At 49.4% G+C, this 14598-nt stretch overlaps 1 protein-coding gene across 2 annotated transcripts in view; it reads right to left on the reverse strand.

The window, feature by feature from the left end:
- The window catches only part of KCNQ1 (potassium voltage-gated channel subfamily Q member 1), a 381156-nt gene that overhangs the window by 75477 nt on the left and 291081 nt on the right, over positions 1-14598 (reverse strand). The window contains exons 12-13 of one of the 2 annotated variants that reach the window (XM_070782429.1): positions 1836-1911; positions 1166-1408 (exon numbers count right to left, since the gene is read on the reverse strand). In XM_070782429.1, coding sequence (XP_070638530.1) covers positions 1328-1408; positions 1836-1911 — 157 coding nt within the window. In that variant the 3' untranslated portion in view covers positions 1166-1327. Of the gene's footprint in view, positions 1-1165; positions 1409-1835; positions 1912-14598 lie in introns of those variants that run through there. The other variant, XM_019954464.2, reaches the window with a different exon arrangement.

A 14598-nucleotide genomic window follows, 5' to 3' on the forward strand; every position in this document is an offset into this window, starting at 1 on the left:
GGCCTCCTCTCGTCTTGGGGACAGTCCTGCCCAGACCTGATCCCGGCAGAAGTTCCTGCCATTCCCGCCCCACCCGAGAGGCCAGCCCGTCCTCGCCTAGCACCCTCGAGCTCCCTGTTTCACCAGGTGCCCCTCTGCTGGCTCCACCAGGGCAGCCGGGCCTCGGGGAAGGAGCAGCCACAGACCCAAAGGCCCACCATCCGGGGACGTTGGATCTTGCCCAGAACAGTGCGGGGCAGACCTCCTGGCGCCGGCTGGGAATGGCCTTCACGGACTCTTTGATCCCACAATGAGGGGTCCCAGGCCCTGGCGGGAGCCTTTAACACTGCTTGGCCCAGTTTGGGGGGGAAAGGCCTCCTGCCAGGCTGTGGGCAGACAGATGGGCAGGCGGGCAGCACAACGCCCCTGGGGACTGTGTGCAACCCCCTTTCCCTCTGTCCCCCTCCCTTCCCCGCCCCTACCCGCTCCCGAGGGGCCACATGCGATGGGACCAGAGTCCTGGCAGGCTGAGGGCACAGGTGGGCATGGTCCTGGGCAGCCCCCTGGGCTCTTGTTCCCAGTCCAGATGGGAAAGAGGTCTTCATTAGGGCTGTTGGAGTGGGGTCTGTCCAGAGCTCCCCATTGAGTCTGGCTCCCTGGCCTGGGTGGGTGGGGGCTCTGCTGGGGAGACTGGCCGGGGCTGGAGTCAGGCTTGTAGTCTGGGATGGGAGGCACAGACCGGAGGGGACCCAGGGTCTGGTTCTCGCCCCAGCCCTGCTGTGACTGCTCGCGGGGCGGGGGTGTGAACAAGTCACCCCAACCTCCCCACTTGGTACCACACACAGGCCCGGGGGTTCTGGACACTGCCGCTGGCTCCGAGTGACCCTCAGACCTGGCTCCGCCAGGAACTCTCTTCTGAAAAGGAACCGGTGGCCAAGCCTTCCGGAAAGAGAATGCCCTCCCCCAGGGATCCCTGCTTCCCAAGCCTCCATGTTCTCGGAGGGAAAGCTGAGCTGGGCCCCATCCTCCAACAGATGACAGTCTCCACGGAGGAAAGAGGTGCCAAGCCTGGCATCACCTGGCGTTCTCCAGGGGCTGCTGTAGGAGACTCACTCCTGGAAGGAGGGCCGATGGGGAAGTCCACAGTCTCCAGCCCCATCTGGCCAGGGAGACCCTACCCTTCCCTGTAAAGGGGGCCGCCCCAGGGCACAGAGCAGGGCCAGGACTCCTCTCTGCTAGGTTTTATTTTTTTTTTTTTAATATATATTTATTTAGCTGTGCCAGTATTTGCTGCATGTGGGGTCTTAGTTGTAGCAAGCACGGTCTTTAGTTGCAGCAAGCAGGGTCTTTAGTTGCAGCAAGCAGATCTTCGGTCTTCGTTGTAACATGTGAGATTTAGTTCCCTGACCAGGGATCGAACCCAGGCCCCCTGCATTGGGAACACAGAGTCTTAGCCACTGGACCGCCAGGGAGGTCACTCCCATTGTTCTGACTCACACAGGGTGGGCGATGGGGACAAAAGCCCTGGGCAGGCCTGAGGCAGGTACTTCCTGTCCAGGTGACACAGGGCTGGCTCTGCACCCTCCCTGAGTCATTCCCACTCCTGTCTAGGGGGTGTGGGTGGGGGGTGAGTAAACTCCAGGGCTCCGTGTGGTTCTGGGTTGGCCCCGGGGTCCAGCCCTATCAGGGAAACATCTCTCCAGGGCCAGCTATCTTGGAGACGGATCTTGAAGTCATGGCAGGGTGTTTGATGGGTGAAGGGTCAGGTCTCAGACATGGCAGGTATGGCCTGTGCTGTGGGTGGGCGAGCGGCTTTCAGAGTGGACCAGGGCAGGAGGGCTGAGTGCAGGACTCACCTGGAATTTCTTCTTGGCTACAAAGTACTGCATACGCCGGATGACCTTGATGGTGGCCCGGTGGTGCTCCCGCAGCCTGCGGTGGAGAAGGGAGGGGAGGAGGGTGGTCATCCCGTGCCTGCCGCTGTCAGAGGCCTGCAGGCTGCCCGAGTATCCCCGGGCACACGGCTGGGCCCCTCCAGGAGCAAGGAGGATGTTCAGCCTCTGGGGATGGGGATCTGCAAGCCGCCGTCCTACTGGCAGGAGGAAAGGCTGAGGCTGAGAGGCTTTTAATTAACGGGATGGCCCCAGAGGGACCCTTGCCCTGCCCCTCACTCAGAAGTGGGGTTGGAGTCAGGGTCCTGTATTGGCAGTGGCTATGCCCCTTACCCATGGTACAGCCGCACAGGCTTCTTTCTACCTTGAGGCCTTTGGCTTCCTCACCAGTACAGTGGGAAGGGGTACAAGCAGATGACCCCTAAGGCCCCTTGCGGCTAGAATGTTCCATGGCCCGCCCACCGGTACCCACTTGGAAAATGTAGGGCAGGACAAATCAGCCAGGGATAGGTACTACCTTTGCCACCTAAACCACCTTAGCCACACCGAAGCAGAGACATTACTTTGCCAACAAAGGTTCCATATAGTCAAAGCTACGGTTTTTCTAGTAGTCGTGTATGGATGTGAGATTTAGACCATAGAGAAGACTGAGCTCTGAAGAATTAATGCTTTTGAACTGTGGTGTTGGAGAAGACTCTTGAGAATCTCTTGGACAGCAAGGAGGTCAAACCAGTCCATCCTAAAGGAAATCAACCCTGAATATTCATTGGAAGGACTGATGCTGAAGCTGAAACTCCAATACTTTGGCCACCTGATGAAAAGAACTGACTCATCTGAAAAGACCCTGATGCTGGGAAAGATTGAGGGCAGGATGAGAAGGGGAAGACAGAGGATGTGACAGTTTGATGGCATCATTGACTCAATGGATATGGATTTGAGAAAGCCCTGGAAGATGGTGAAGGACAGGGAAGCCTGGCGTGCTGCAGTCCATGGGGCTGCAAAGAGTTGGACACAAATGAGCGACTGAACAGCATTAGGAACCCCTCTGTTAAGGGAGCTGCGTTTCCTCCCCTCTGAAGTTCCTTTTAGTGTGTGTGTGTGTGCTAAGTTGCTTCAGTCATATCCAACTCTTTGCGACCCTGTGAACTATAGCCCACTAGATTTCTCTGTCCGTGGGATTCTCTGGATAAGAATACTGGAATGGGTTGCCATGCCCTCCTCCAGGGGATCTTCCCAATCCAGGAATCAAACCTGCATCTCTGGGTCTCTTGCATTAGCAGGCAGGTTCTTTACCACTAGCACCACCTGGGGAACCCCAGAGTTCCTTCTAGAAACATCATCAAAAGGGGACACAGTGGCTAACGTACGTGCACAGAAACCGTCTGCAAGGAGATAACGCACACGGAACTAGTGCAGACTTTGCTTCTGGCTCTGAAGCTTGGTCTGATCACACTTTTTGCTGAAGACACCACCACAGCTGTGTGACAGCTTTATGACCAGGGAAGACTCCAAGGGCAACGATCCCAGGAGAGAAACAAGCTGGGTGAGCCTACATGTGCATACATGCATTTAGTGTGTGGGGCACATGGGCTGAGTGTGAGGCTGGGGCCCCCTGGGCTGGCGAGATAAACAGGAAGCTAGGGCTCCAAAGACGTCCAGGACTCGACAGACCGAGACCCTGGTGAATGGGGGGCGCAGAGAGAAGGGGGCCCCTTTGGCCAAGTCTCTCCTTGAAGGGTTTGTGAGCCAAGCTGCACACATGGGGTGAGATTCTAGAAATGGAGCAAAAGACAGCTGCCAGAAGGACAAAAAGCTAAGCAGAGTCCCCTGCAGACTCATGCTGTGGAGGAGAGGAGGATTCTGGTTCCGAGTCATCAAGGAGATGGGGTCCTGGTAAACAGCCCAAGCTTTCAGAGGAGACCCCAGCCCTGCCACGGCCTCAGGTCACCTCAGTCTCCACCTGAATCAAATGCTCTGCCTGGCACCTTTGGCTCTCCAGGGAAAACCAAGACATCCATAGGGAGGTGAGGTCATGGAGCCTCTATTTATTTCATACACAACAGACGGAAAACCAAGGGACAAAACAGACCACAGAAACAGATCTGAAGGTGTGGCAGATCGTGGTTCAGTTGCTAGGTCGGGTCTGACTCTTTGAGACCCCACGGACTGCAGCACGCCAGGCTTCCCTGTCCTTCACTGTCTCCCAGCATTTGCTCAAACTCATGTGCGTTGAGTTGACTTGTAGCTCCTCCACCAAGAGATAAGGGCTGGTTTTCCCACTTGCTGAATTCGGGCTGACCTTGACCTTCATCGTGGTGAAAAGAAAGCTGGGGAAGCTCCACTGGGTATAACTCATGTGTTCTTGGAATGTGGTTACGGGGACCACGTGAACTGGCTGGCTTCAGAGGCCGTGTGCAGAACCGAGGTGCCCGGGCCAAGAGCAAGAACAGGTGAGCGCGGCCATCGTCCGCCGCCCCGCGTCCAGCCCTGACGAACCGCCAGGTGACTGGAGCTGTGTGAGTCACCTCACGCAAAGCCACCAGAACAACCTTCCAGCTGAGTCGAGCCCAAATTACTGACCCACGGAATGATGAATACGGAAGAGTTGTGATGTGAAGCCAGGAAATGTAGGTGTGGTTTGCTATGCATCAATAGATTAAAAGAAATTAGACCCCAAAGTGGGGTACACGCATCAATCCTGAAATAGTGCTGGGACCAGGCTTCGGGCAGAGGAAGACAAAGGGAAAAAAAAGGCCAATTGTAAGATGCTGGGTGTTGGGCATGGTACCATCTCTAGTTGCATGAGACTCTGGGGTCTCTTGAGGGGTGTGTGAATCTTGCTTTGGTGGAAGTGTGTAAAGTTATGGCCAGAAGGCGGACTGGGGAAAGTCAGAGATGGGTGCAAGTCCTTTGCAGTCCCCCCAGCAGGGCCTCCCCCCTCAACCCCACTGTTCCCACCATTGTGGAACACTGTTACCATGTGGGCATGTCTGAGCCGGGCTGCCGGAAAAGCCACGTGGAGGAGAGCTGAGGCACCCTGTCTAACAGCCTGACGGCTCCAGACTCCTGAGGCGAGCTGAGACCACCCAGTCACCACCAAGCTGCCACTTGAAGGCGCTGGATGAAACCATCCAGATGAGGAAGCCAAAATGCTGATCCACAGAGTCAGGAGCAAATAGATGAGACGATTTGCTTCAGAGTTGTAAGATAAGGACTTGAAAATAGTGTTGATAAATAGGTTCAAGAAAGTAGAAGACAAGATGAAGAATTTCACCACAGAAGTAAAATCTATATTAAAAAGAAAACAAAGGGAAATCCTAGGACAGAAAGGACAATCAGGGAAGTTAAGAATGCATGAGATGAATTTGATGGTGGAGGAGACATAGAAAAAAAAAAAAAGAGAGAGTACTTGTGAACTAGAGAAAGTAGCCAGGATGGAGTGTGGAGGGAAAGTAGAATTAAAGATACAGAAAAAACACGAGCTACCTGAGATATAGGTAGAGGCTGTAATACACGTGACGTCTCAGAAGGAGAGGAGACGAAGTGGAGGACAAGGAATTTTGAAGCATGAATGGTTCAGAATTTCCCCCAAATGATGGAAGACATCAGGCCGCAGGTTTAAGCAGCTCCTTGGATTCACCAGGCTTTCCTGGTGGCTCAGATATTAAAGAATCTGCCTACTATGCAGGAGACCCTGGTTTGATCCCTGGGCTTGGAAGAGCCCCTGGAGAAGGGAATGGCAACCCATTCCAGTATTCTTGCCTGGAGATTTCCAGGGACAGAGGAGCCTGGTGGGCTATAGTCCATGGGGTTGCAAAGAGTCAGACACGACTGAGTGACCAACATTTTCACTTTCTTTTCACTTGGCTCCAGCTGGAGAGAAAGACAAGGCATAACAGATCCAGGCCCATTCGAGTCACCCTGCTGGAGGCCAAGGGCACAGAATTACTGAGGGGGTGTGTGTGTGTATGATGACACGTTATCTTGATGGTTGACTTGTCAACAGGGAGGACAAAAGCCAGAATAACATCCTTAAAGAGCTCAAGGAAAATTCCTACCAAGGTAGCATTCCATACCCATCAAATGTATTTTTAGAAATGAAGGTGCAAGTGAAATAATCCAGTCACAAAAGGATAAACTCTGTACTATTCCACTTATATGAGTACCTAGAGTCATTAAATCCATGGAGATAGAAAGTAGGAGGGTACGGGGTGGGAGGGGTGGAGGGGAGTGTCCAGTGGGGACAGAGTCTGTTTGGGAAGGTGGAAAGCTCTGGAGATGATGCGGTGATGGTGACACAAGAGCGTGAAGGGGATTAACGATCCTGAGTGAGGCACTTAAAATGCTTAAAATGACACAGATGGCACATCCTGGGTTATGCGTGTTTTTCTACAATAATAAGTGTAAGAGAAGGTAAAGCTAAACCAAGAGAATCCACGGCGCTGAGACCTGTACTGGAAGGATGACTCCGGGCCGGGACTCAGCAACGACAAAGATGCACAGAGATATTTCAATACAAGAAGCAATTAAGACGGTAGAAAAGGACAGATATGTGAGAAAGCTTAAATTAGTGAATTAAATGGACTGAAACAATCACGCTAATGTTTCCTGAGGTTTAATGTATCAGATCAGATCAGATCAGTCGCTCAGTCGTGTCCGACTCTTTGCGACCCCATGAATCGCAGCACGCCAGGCCTCCCTGTCCATAGCCACAGCTAAAAATGCATGATTACAGATAGCACAAGGAAGGGGGTGTCCATGGAGCTAAACAGCTGTGAGCACCACGTGTTGCCAGGGCAACGGTCACAGCGCTCATCTGAGGTCGACTCCAGTGAGCCGAGGATGCGTACGATCATCTCCAGGCAACCACGGACGGGATAATACAGGGCCTAGATTTAACAAGCGGAGAGGGGATAAAAATTAATTAATAACAATTTTTGATCAATCCAAAGAAGCAGGTCAAACTACCACACAATTGCACTCATCTCACATGCTAGTAAAGTAATGCTCAAAATTCTCCAAGCCAGGCTTCAGCAATACGTGAACTGTGAACTTCCAGATGTTCAAGCTGGTTTTAGAAAAGGCAGAGGAACCAGAGATCAAATTGCCAACATCTGCTGGATCATGGAAAAAGCAAGAGAGTTCCAGAAAAACATCTATTTCTGCTTTATTGACTATGCCAAAGCCTTTGACTGTGTGGATCACAATAAACTGTGGAAAATTCTGGAAGAGATGGGAATACCAGAACACCTGACCTGCCTCTTGAGAAATCTGTATGCAGGTCAGGAAGCAACAGTTAGAACTGGACATGGAACAACAGACTGGTTCCAAATAGGAAAAGGAGTACGTCAAAGCTGTGTATTGTCACCCTGCTTATTTAACTTCTATGCAGAGTACATCATGAGAAACGCTGGGCTGGAAGAAGCACAAGCTGGAATCAAGATTGCCTGGAGAAATATCAATAACCTCAAATATGCAGATGACACCACCTTTATGGCAGAAAGTGAAGAGGAACTCAAAAGCCTCTTGATGAAAGTGAAAGAGGAGAGTGAAAAAGTTGGCTTAAAGCTCAACATTCAGAAAATGAAGATCATGGCATCTGGTCCCATCACTTCATGGGAAATAGATGGGGAAACAGTGGAAACAGTGTCAGACTTTATTTTTGGAGGCTCTAGACAGCATATTGAAAAGCAGAGACATTACTTTGCCAATGAAGGTCCGTCTAGTCAAGGCTATGGTTTTTCCAGTGGTCATGTATGGATGTGAGAGTTGGACGTGAAGAAAGCTGAGCGCCGAAGAATTGATGTTGGTGGTGTTGGAGAAGACTCTTGAGAGTCCCTTGGACTGCAAGGAGATCCAACCAGTCCATCCTAAAGGAGATCAGTCCTGGGTGTTCTTTGGAAGGAATGATGCTAAAGCTGAAACTCCAGTACTTTGGCCACCTCATGCGAAGAGTTGACTCATTGGAAAAGACTCTGATGCTGGGAGCGATTGGGGACAGGAAGAGAAGGGGACGACAGAGGATGAGATGGCTGGATGGCATCACCGACTCAATGGACGTGAGTCTGAGTGAACTCCAGGAGTTGGTGATGGACAGGGAGGCCTGGTGTGCTGCGATTCACGGGGTCGCAAAGAGTCGGACACGACTGAGTGACCGAACTGAAAGAAGCAGGAAAGGAGGTCAAAAGGAAGTGATGGAACAAATGAAAAAACAGAATGAAAGAGTAGATTGCATGCATTCCAGAGGGACTAAATATCCCCATCGAAAGACTAAGATTGTTAGGTGGGCTTAAAAAAAATAATTTGATGTTACCTAGCTTCCCTGGTGGCTCAGACAGTAAAGAATCTGCCTGCAATGGAGGAGACTTGGGTTCGATCCCTGGGTTAGGAAGATCCCCTGGAGAAGAGAATGGCTACCCATTCCAGTATTCTTACCTAGAGCACTGCATGGACAGAAGAGCCTGGTGGGCTACCGTCCATGGGGTTGCAAAGAGTCAGACACAACTGAGCAACTGACACTTTTATACTTCACATAAATATACTGAAATAGAAAGGCTTAGAAGTGTTGACAGCAAAAAGATAGAAAAAGATATATCATCGTATTGCCAAAAGAAAGCTAGTCCAGGTAAAGTAACATCAGACAAAGCAGACTTTAAGTATTACCAGAAATAAAGAGGCATATGTTATCATTTAACAATTGATTAAGAGGATTCCCCAGCAGTCTAGTGATTAGGACACCACACTTCCACTGCAGCAGGATAGGTTCCATCCCTGGTCAGGGAACTAAGATCCTGCCGGCCATGTGCCATGGGCAAAAAAAAGCAAAAGGTCAAGATTTGGTAGGGAGAGATCAGTTCTAAATCTGTACGTACCTAAAACCATAGGCTTCACGTATATGTCACAAAAACTGGCAGAACTAAGGGGTAAAAGAGAAGATCCACAATCATGGTGGGAGATTTGACTGCCCTTCTGTGGGTAACGGATAGAGGAGCTGTGAGAGCATCAGGAGACAAACACGTCTGAAAAGCTGAGTTCGAACTCGATATGATCGGCGCGTATAGAATATGTGCTGGGTGTCCTGGGAGCGCGTCAGCTTCCCCCGTGCACACAGAACTTCTACAGATGGGGCCACATGCAGGGCTGAAAGAGCAGGTGCCAACACGTCTCAAAGAAACTAAGTCATATACGTACGTTCTCTGACCTCCGAGAAATTAAACTAGAAATCATAAGGCAGAGATAACTAGAAAATCTTCAAGTGTTTTAGAAGTTAAATATCTTAAGGGTCAAAGGAGAAACCTAATAAGAATTGGAAGAGTTTTTTTTTGTTTGTTTGTTTTCTAAGTAAAATTTATTTTCTCATTTCTTTATTTTTGTTGCATATAATTGCTTTCCAGTGTTATGGTAGCTTCTGCTGTACAACATCATGAATCAGCCGTTTGTATACATATGTCTCCTCCATCCTGAGCCTCCCTCCACCCCCCACTCCCATTTCACCCCTCTAGGTCATCACAGAGCGCCAAGCTGAGCTCCCTGTGCTATATAGCAAGTTCCCCCTCGCTATCCTACACGTGGACATGTACTGACGTCACTGCTGCTTGCTCAGTTCGTCCCAACCTCTCCCTCCCTCCCTGTGTTCACACGTCCGTCCCCTCCATCTGTGTCTCTTTTCCTGGAGACAGGTTCATCACTACTGGTTTTCTAGAGTCCATATCTCCATGCATTAACTCCATGCGTTAATATACAATCTTTCTGACTTGTTGAGTCACTCAGTCGTGTCCGACTCTTTGTGACCCCACGGACCTCAGCCCGCAGGGCTCCTCTGTCCACGGGATTTCCCAGGCAAGAATACTCAAGTGGGTTACCATTCCCTTCTCCTGGGGATCTTTCTGACCCAGGGATCAAACCTGCATCTCCTGCATTCGCAGACGGATTCTTTACCACTGAGCCACTGGGGATTCCCTCTTTCTGACTTACTTCAGTCTATATGACAGACTCTAGGCTCATCCAATATTTTTAGTGGAATCATGATAAAAATGTCTTGTATCACAACTTATAGCTAAATTAGTGCTTGAGGTACCATGAAATAAGTTCTTAGAGGATATTTTATGACCTTAAATCATACATTAAGGGAAGAGGGGAGACTGGAGTCTATCTCAAGTACTTAAAAAAAATAGTAAATTAAGCCCAAAGAAGGTAGATGGAAAGAGATAAGAGAGAGCAATAAAACAAATGAATTAGATACATGAATAAATTTAGTGAAATAAAAAAATAGACATTTCATTAAGAAATTCAACAAAGCCAAACCTTGATTCTCTGAAGAGACTAGCTAGAGACATTTAAAAATATATTTAGAGGGTATGATATACAAAAATAATCTTGATAGCTTAGATAAAACAGATAAACTTCTAAAACACCATGATATACAAAAGTAGATAGAAGAAGAAATTAAAAAACCCAGATTGCCCAATATTAATTAAATAAATTAGATTTGGAATTTACACACAAAAAAGTTTAAGGTTAGATGACTTCGCTGGTAGACTCTTCCTTACATGGTAAGAAATAATACCAATTTTGTATAAACCTTTTTAGAAGATTTTTTTTATGAGTCAGTATAATCTTGACATCGAAATCCTACAAGGATGTTTCAGGAAAGAAAAGTCATAGGCCAACATCTCTCGTTAACATAGGACAGCAAATATTCTACATGCAACACCAACAAATTGAACCCAACACTATATGTAAAGACAGACAATCCTAGTTCAATCCAGTTATGCAAGTTTAGTTCAGCATCTGAAATCCAATCAGCATTATTGGATCGACAGAGCGAGTAAGAAAAAAACATACAATCAACTCACAAGATACAGAAAAAACATGTGATACAACTCAAGACCCACTCATAATTAAACACACAACTCTTACGAGAACTTGGAACAGAAGAGAATTCTGTTATGTGAAAAGCAAACACACAGACAAACTCTGGGCACCATCGTCCATCGTGCGGAAAGGCCACGCTTTCCTCCGAGACGCGGAATAAGACAAGGGTGTCTGTCATTGCTGTGTCTACTTAACGTTACCCCCAAAGCCTCGGCCAGGGCACTGAGGTGAGAAAAGGGAAACATAGGAAAAAATAATGAGACCGGACAAAATAAAACTGTTTTGTCACCATTTACAAATGACATAATCATATGTATTTTAAAAAACCCCAATAGAATCTTAAGATAAACTGTTCTATTGTTAAATGAATTCAGCAAGAACACTGGTTTTAAAGACAATATGTGAAAATCAATTCTATTTCTGTAAGTTAGCCACAAAACATAGCCATACAAGCACACTTGTGTGTGCTTGGTCACTCAGTCACGTTCAACTCTCTGCAACCCTGTGGACTGTTGCCTGTCAGGCTCCTCTATCCACGGGATTCCCCAGGCCAGAATACTGGAGTGGGTTGCCATTTCCTCTTCCAGGGGATCTTCCCAGCCCAGGGATTCAACCCATGTCTTGAGTCTTCTGCATTGGCAGGGGGGTTCTTTACCACTGAGCCACCTGGGAAGCCTTTTCTATGTGTTAGTAACAAGCAATTAGAAAATGAAATAGAGAGACCGCTTATGACAGCATCCAAACCCATAAAATACCTGAAAGGAAATTGCCTGGAGATGAACAAGACCTCTATGCAAAAAAGTACTAGACTTTAGTGAGAAAAACTAAAGAAACCCTTCATGAGTTGAGGGTTATGACATGTTCATAAACTGGAGGGCTAATATTTGTCAGATGTGAATTTTGAGGTATGGATCAAATCTGATTCCAGTCAACACAGAATGGTTTTATTTATTTATGGGAAGGATTTTCAAGCTGATTCTAAAATATTTGTGAAAAAGCGAACGACTAGGAATAGAGAAGACACTTTGGAAGAACAATGAAGTTGGAGAGGCGTGCTCCTCCGGTTGTAGACGTGCTGTAAGCTACAGGATGAGAACGGGTTATAGAGACGCAGTCTGAACACCTCCTGACACAGCAGCGTCAGACGGGACGGGTCAGCAGGGCAGAGTGACAGATCCAGAAGCATAAACATGCATATGTGGTCACCGGGTTTATAACTGAGGCGCTATTTCAATCTGGGAGGGAAGGAATGTCCTTTTTGATCAACGGTAGTGAAACAGTTTGGATAGCTGTATGAAAAAAAAAATATATGAACCATGATCCCCACCACACATCAGTCATAAAATTAATTCAAGTTAGGTTTTACATCAAAGCATGAAGGCAGAGACCATCAGGACTGGAGAAGAGAGGAGGGGATTATCTTTATGACCTTGGAAGATTTGCCAAAACACAAGCAGCCCTGACTACAAAATAAAATATTTGACAAATTGCTCTTCCTTATAAAAATTAAGGCTTCCATACATCAAAAGACATTGTTACGAACATGAATAGACGCTCTGCAGGCTGGGAAAGGGTATTTTCTGGCAAAGGACTTGTATTCAGAGCATTCAAGAACACCTACGAATCAATAAGGAAAAGACCACGTGCTTTAAAAAGATGATTTGGACAAGCACCAGATGTCAATAAGCCCATGAGAAGGTGCTCACATCACCGCCTATGAGGGAACACAGACGAAAGCCCACATGAGGTGCCCACACGCTGGCTACAGTGGCCAAAATGACAAAGACCGGTGTGGGGTGTCAGACCCCTGTGTGCTGCCGGTGGGAACATGCGTTGGTTCACCCGGGAAAGCTGCCTGGCTATAGCCTTGGGCACACATCACCACTAGGCATTCCCATGTCCAGATACTGACTCCAGAGAGACACATACTCGCATCCACCAGATACGTCGATGGGGAGGATTACAGCAGCTTTCCTCGGAGGAAAGCCGGCCACTGACAAAGCTGCAGGCAAATCTGATTCCATGCAGCCTCAAGAATGGACAAGACTGTTCTAGGTTGAGAAAGGTCAGGACAGAGTTTCCCTGGCGGGGGTGGGGGTCGTTTCCCTGGGGGAGGAAACTTCTGGTGGGACCGAAGTGTCTATGTCTTGACCTCATGGGTCAAGATCCCCTGAAGGAGGAAATGACAACCCACTCCAGTATTCTTACCTAGAGAATCCCATGGACAGAGGAGCCTGGTGGGCTACAGTCCATGGGGTCGCAAAGAGCTGGACACGACTGAGCTGACTTACACAGCACACACGGGTGTTTATGCAGGGCGCGTGCACGCACACTCAGTTGCTCGGTCATTTCCCACTCTGACCCATGGACAGTAGCCCGCCTATGGATGTAGCCCACCCGCCCGTGAGATTTCCCAGACAAGAATACTGGAGTGGGTTGCCATTTCCTCCTCCAAGGGAGCATCCCGACCCAGAGATCGAACCTCTGTCTCCCGAGTTTCCTGCCTTAGCAGGTGGATTCTTTACCACTGAGCCGCCTGGGCTGATCTGTTCCTTTAGGATTTGTGCGTTTTACAATCATTCATTCCATGGGTTTTAAAAAGATAAGCGGCTTTTAAAGTTCTCAGGAACAAATGGTTTCTATGTAGCTCTGGGTTGACCACTCTTGAGCCCCAAGTATATGAGATGCTCTCTGGTGAGAGCAAGCCCCCTACACTACTGGACAATGGGGGCCCCACGCGCAGAAGGCATTCGAGGCTGTGTCCCCACACCTGCCGTAACCTGGGCCCACCTGACACGTCCATGCAGGAGCCAGGCCTGGTGACTCTTCCACAGCTGCACAGGGGGGGATGGCAACCAGCACACGTCAGGACATACACGCATTCACACACACACGGAACCGGAGCTGCAGCAGGCTCTGGGAGGCCCTGAGATTTCTCCTCTGGGGTCAGGGCCGTGGGCCCCATGAGCCCCGCATCCTAGGCCTGAGCCACGGGGCGATGTACCCTGGCCTCAGGTCCTCGCCTCTGGCATGCCCCCCAGGTGGTGTGGGAGCAGGTGGAGGGGCGGGGGCTCCCCGGGTGCCCCCCTAGGAAGGGCCCCACTGACTGTGACTGGCCAGGCCCGGATGCAGTGTGAGGTTCGGGGAGAAAGCTCCCACTTCCCTGAAACAAAGGACCGCACCCAGTGACTGCTCTGGAGGCTGCCGCCATGCTCCCCTCTGCCAGGTCCACAGAACGAGCCGTGGCCTTTGCAACCAAGCAGCTCCCTCACCCCAGGCTGCTGGAAGGCCAGGGCTGGGGACCCCAGGCCCTGCCAGCTCCACTCAGGCCTGCCGTGGCCTGGCCCTGACCGGTGACACCCCGTGGCTGGCCTCCCTGCCAGACACAGGATGCTGCAGTCTGCGCGGAAGGGCCAGGCTGGCCCCTCTCTCAGAGGGCCTGCTCCTCTCTCCAGGGGGGCTCGGCCTGAGGACATGACGACTGACACCGGGCAGGTGGGACGGGCACCCTGAGCCCTGCAGGTGAGCGAATCTCCCCTCCCTTCTGCCGGAGAAAGGAGACAGCCTCCCCCACCCACTGCCCCTGGCAAAGAGAAGGGCCGGACGGATATTAGATTTTATCAACACTTTTTCCACATCACTAGGTAGGATCATTTGAGTTTTCTCTTCAGCCTGTTGATGTCATGGGCTATGTTAATTGAGTTCTGCATATTGAACGGGCTGCTTTATCTGGAACAAATGAGTAACTGTCACTTGGCTGTGGTGTTTCATTTCTTAATACATCAATATATAATTGGTTGTTCTTTCTTAATAATGTAGAAAAACCCCACCTAAAATAATAACTAAACCCCAT

This window comes from Bos indicus, chromosome 29 (assembly GCF_029378745.1).
Source record: "Bos indicus isolate NIAB-ARS_2022 breed Sahiwal x Tharparkar chromosome 29, NIAB-ARS_B.indTharparkar_mat_pri_1.0, whole genome shotgun sequence".
In the NCBI taxonomy this organism is placed as follows: domain Eukaryota; kingdom Metazoa; phylum Chordata; class Mammalia; order Artiodactyla; family Bovidae; genus Bos; species Bos indicus.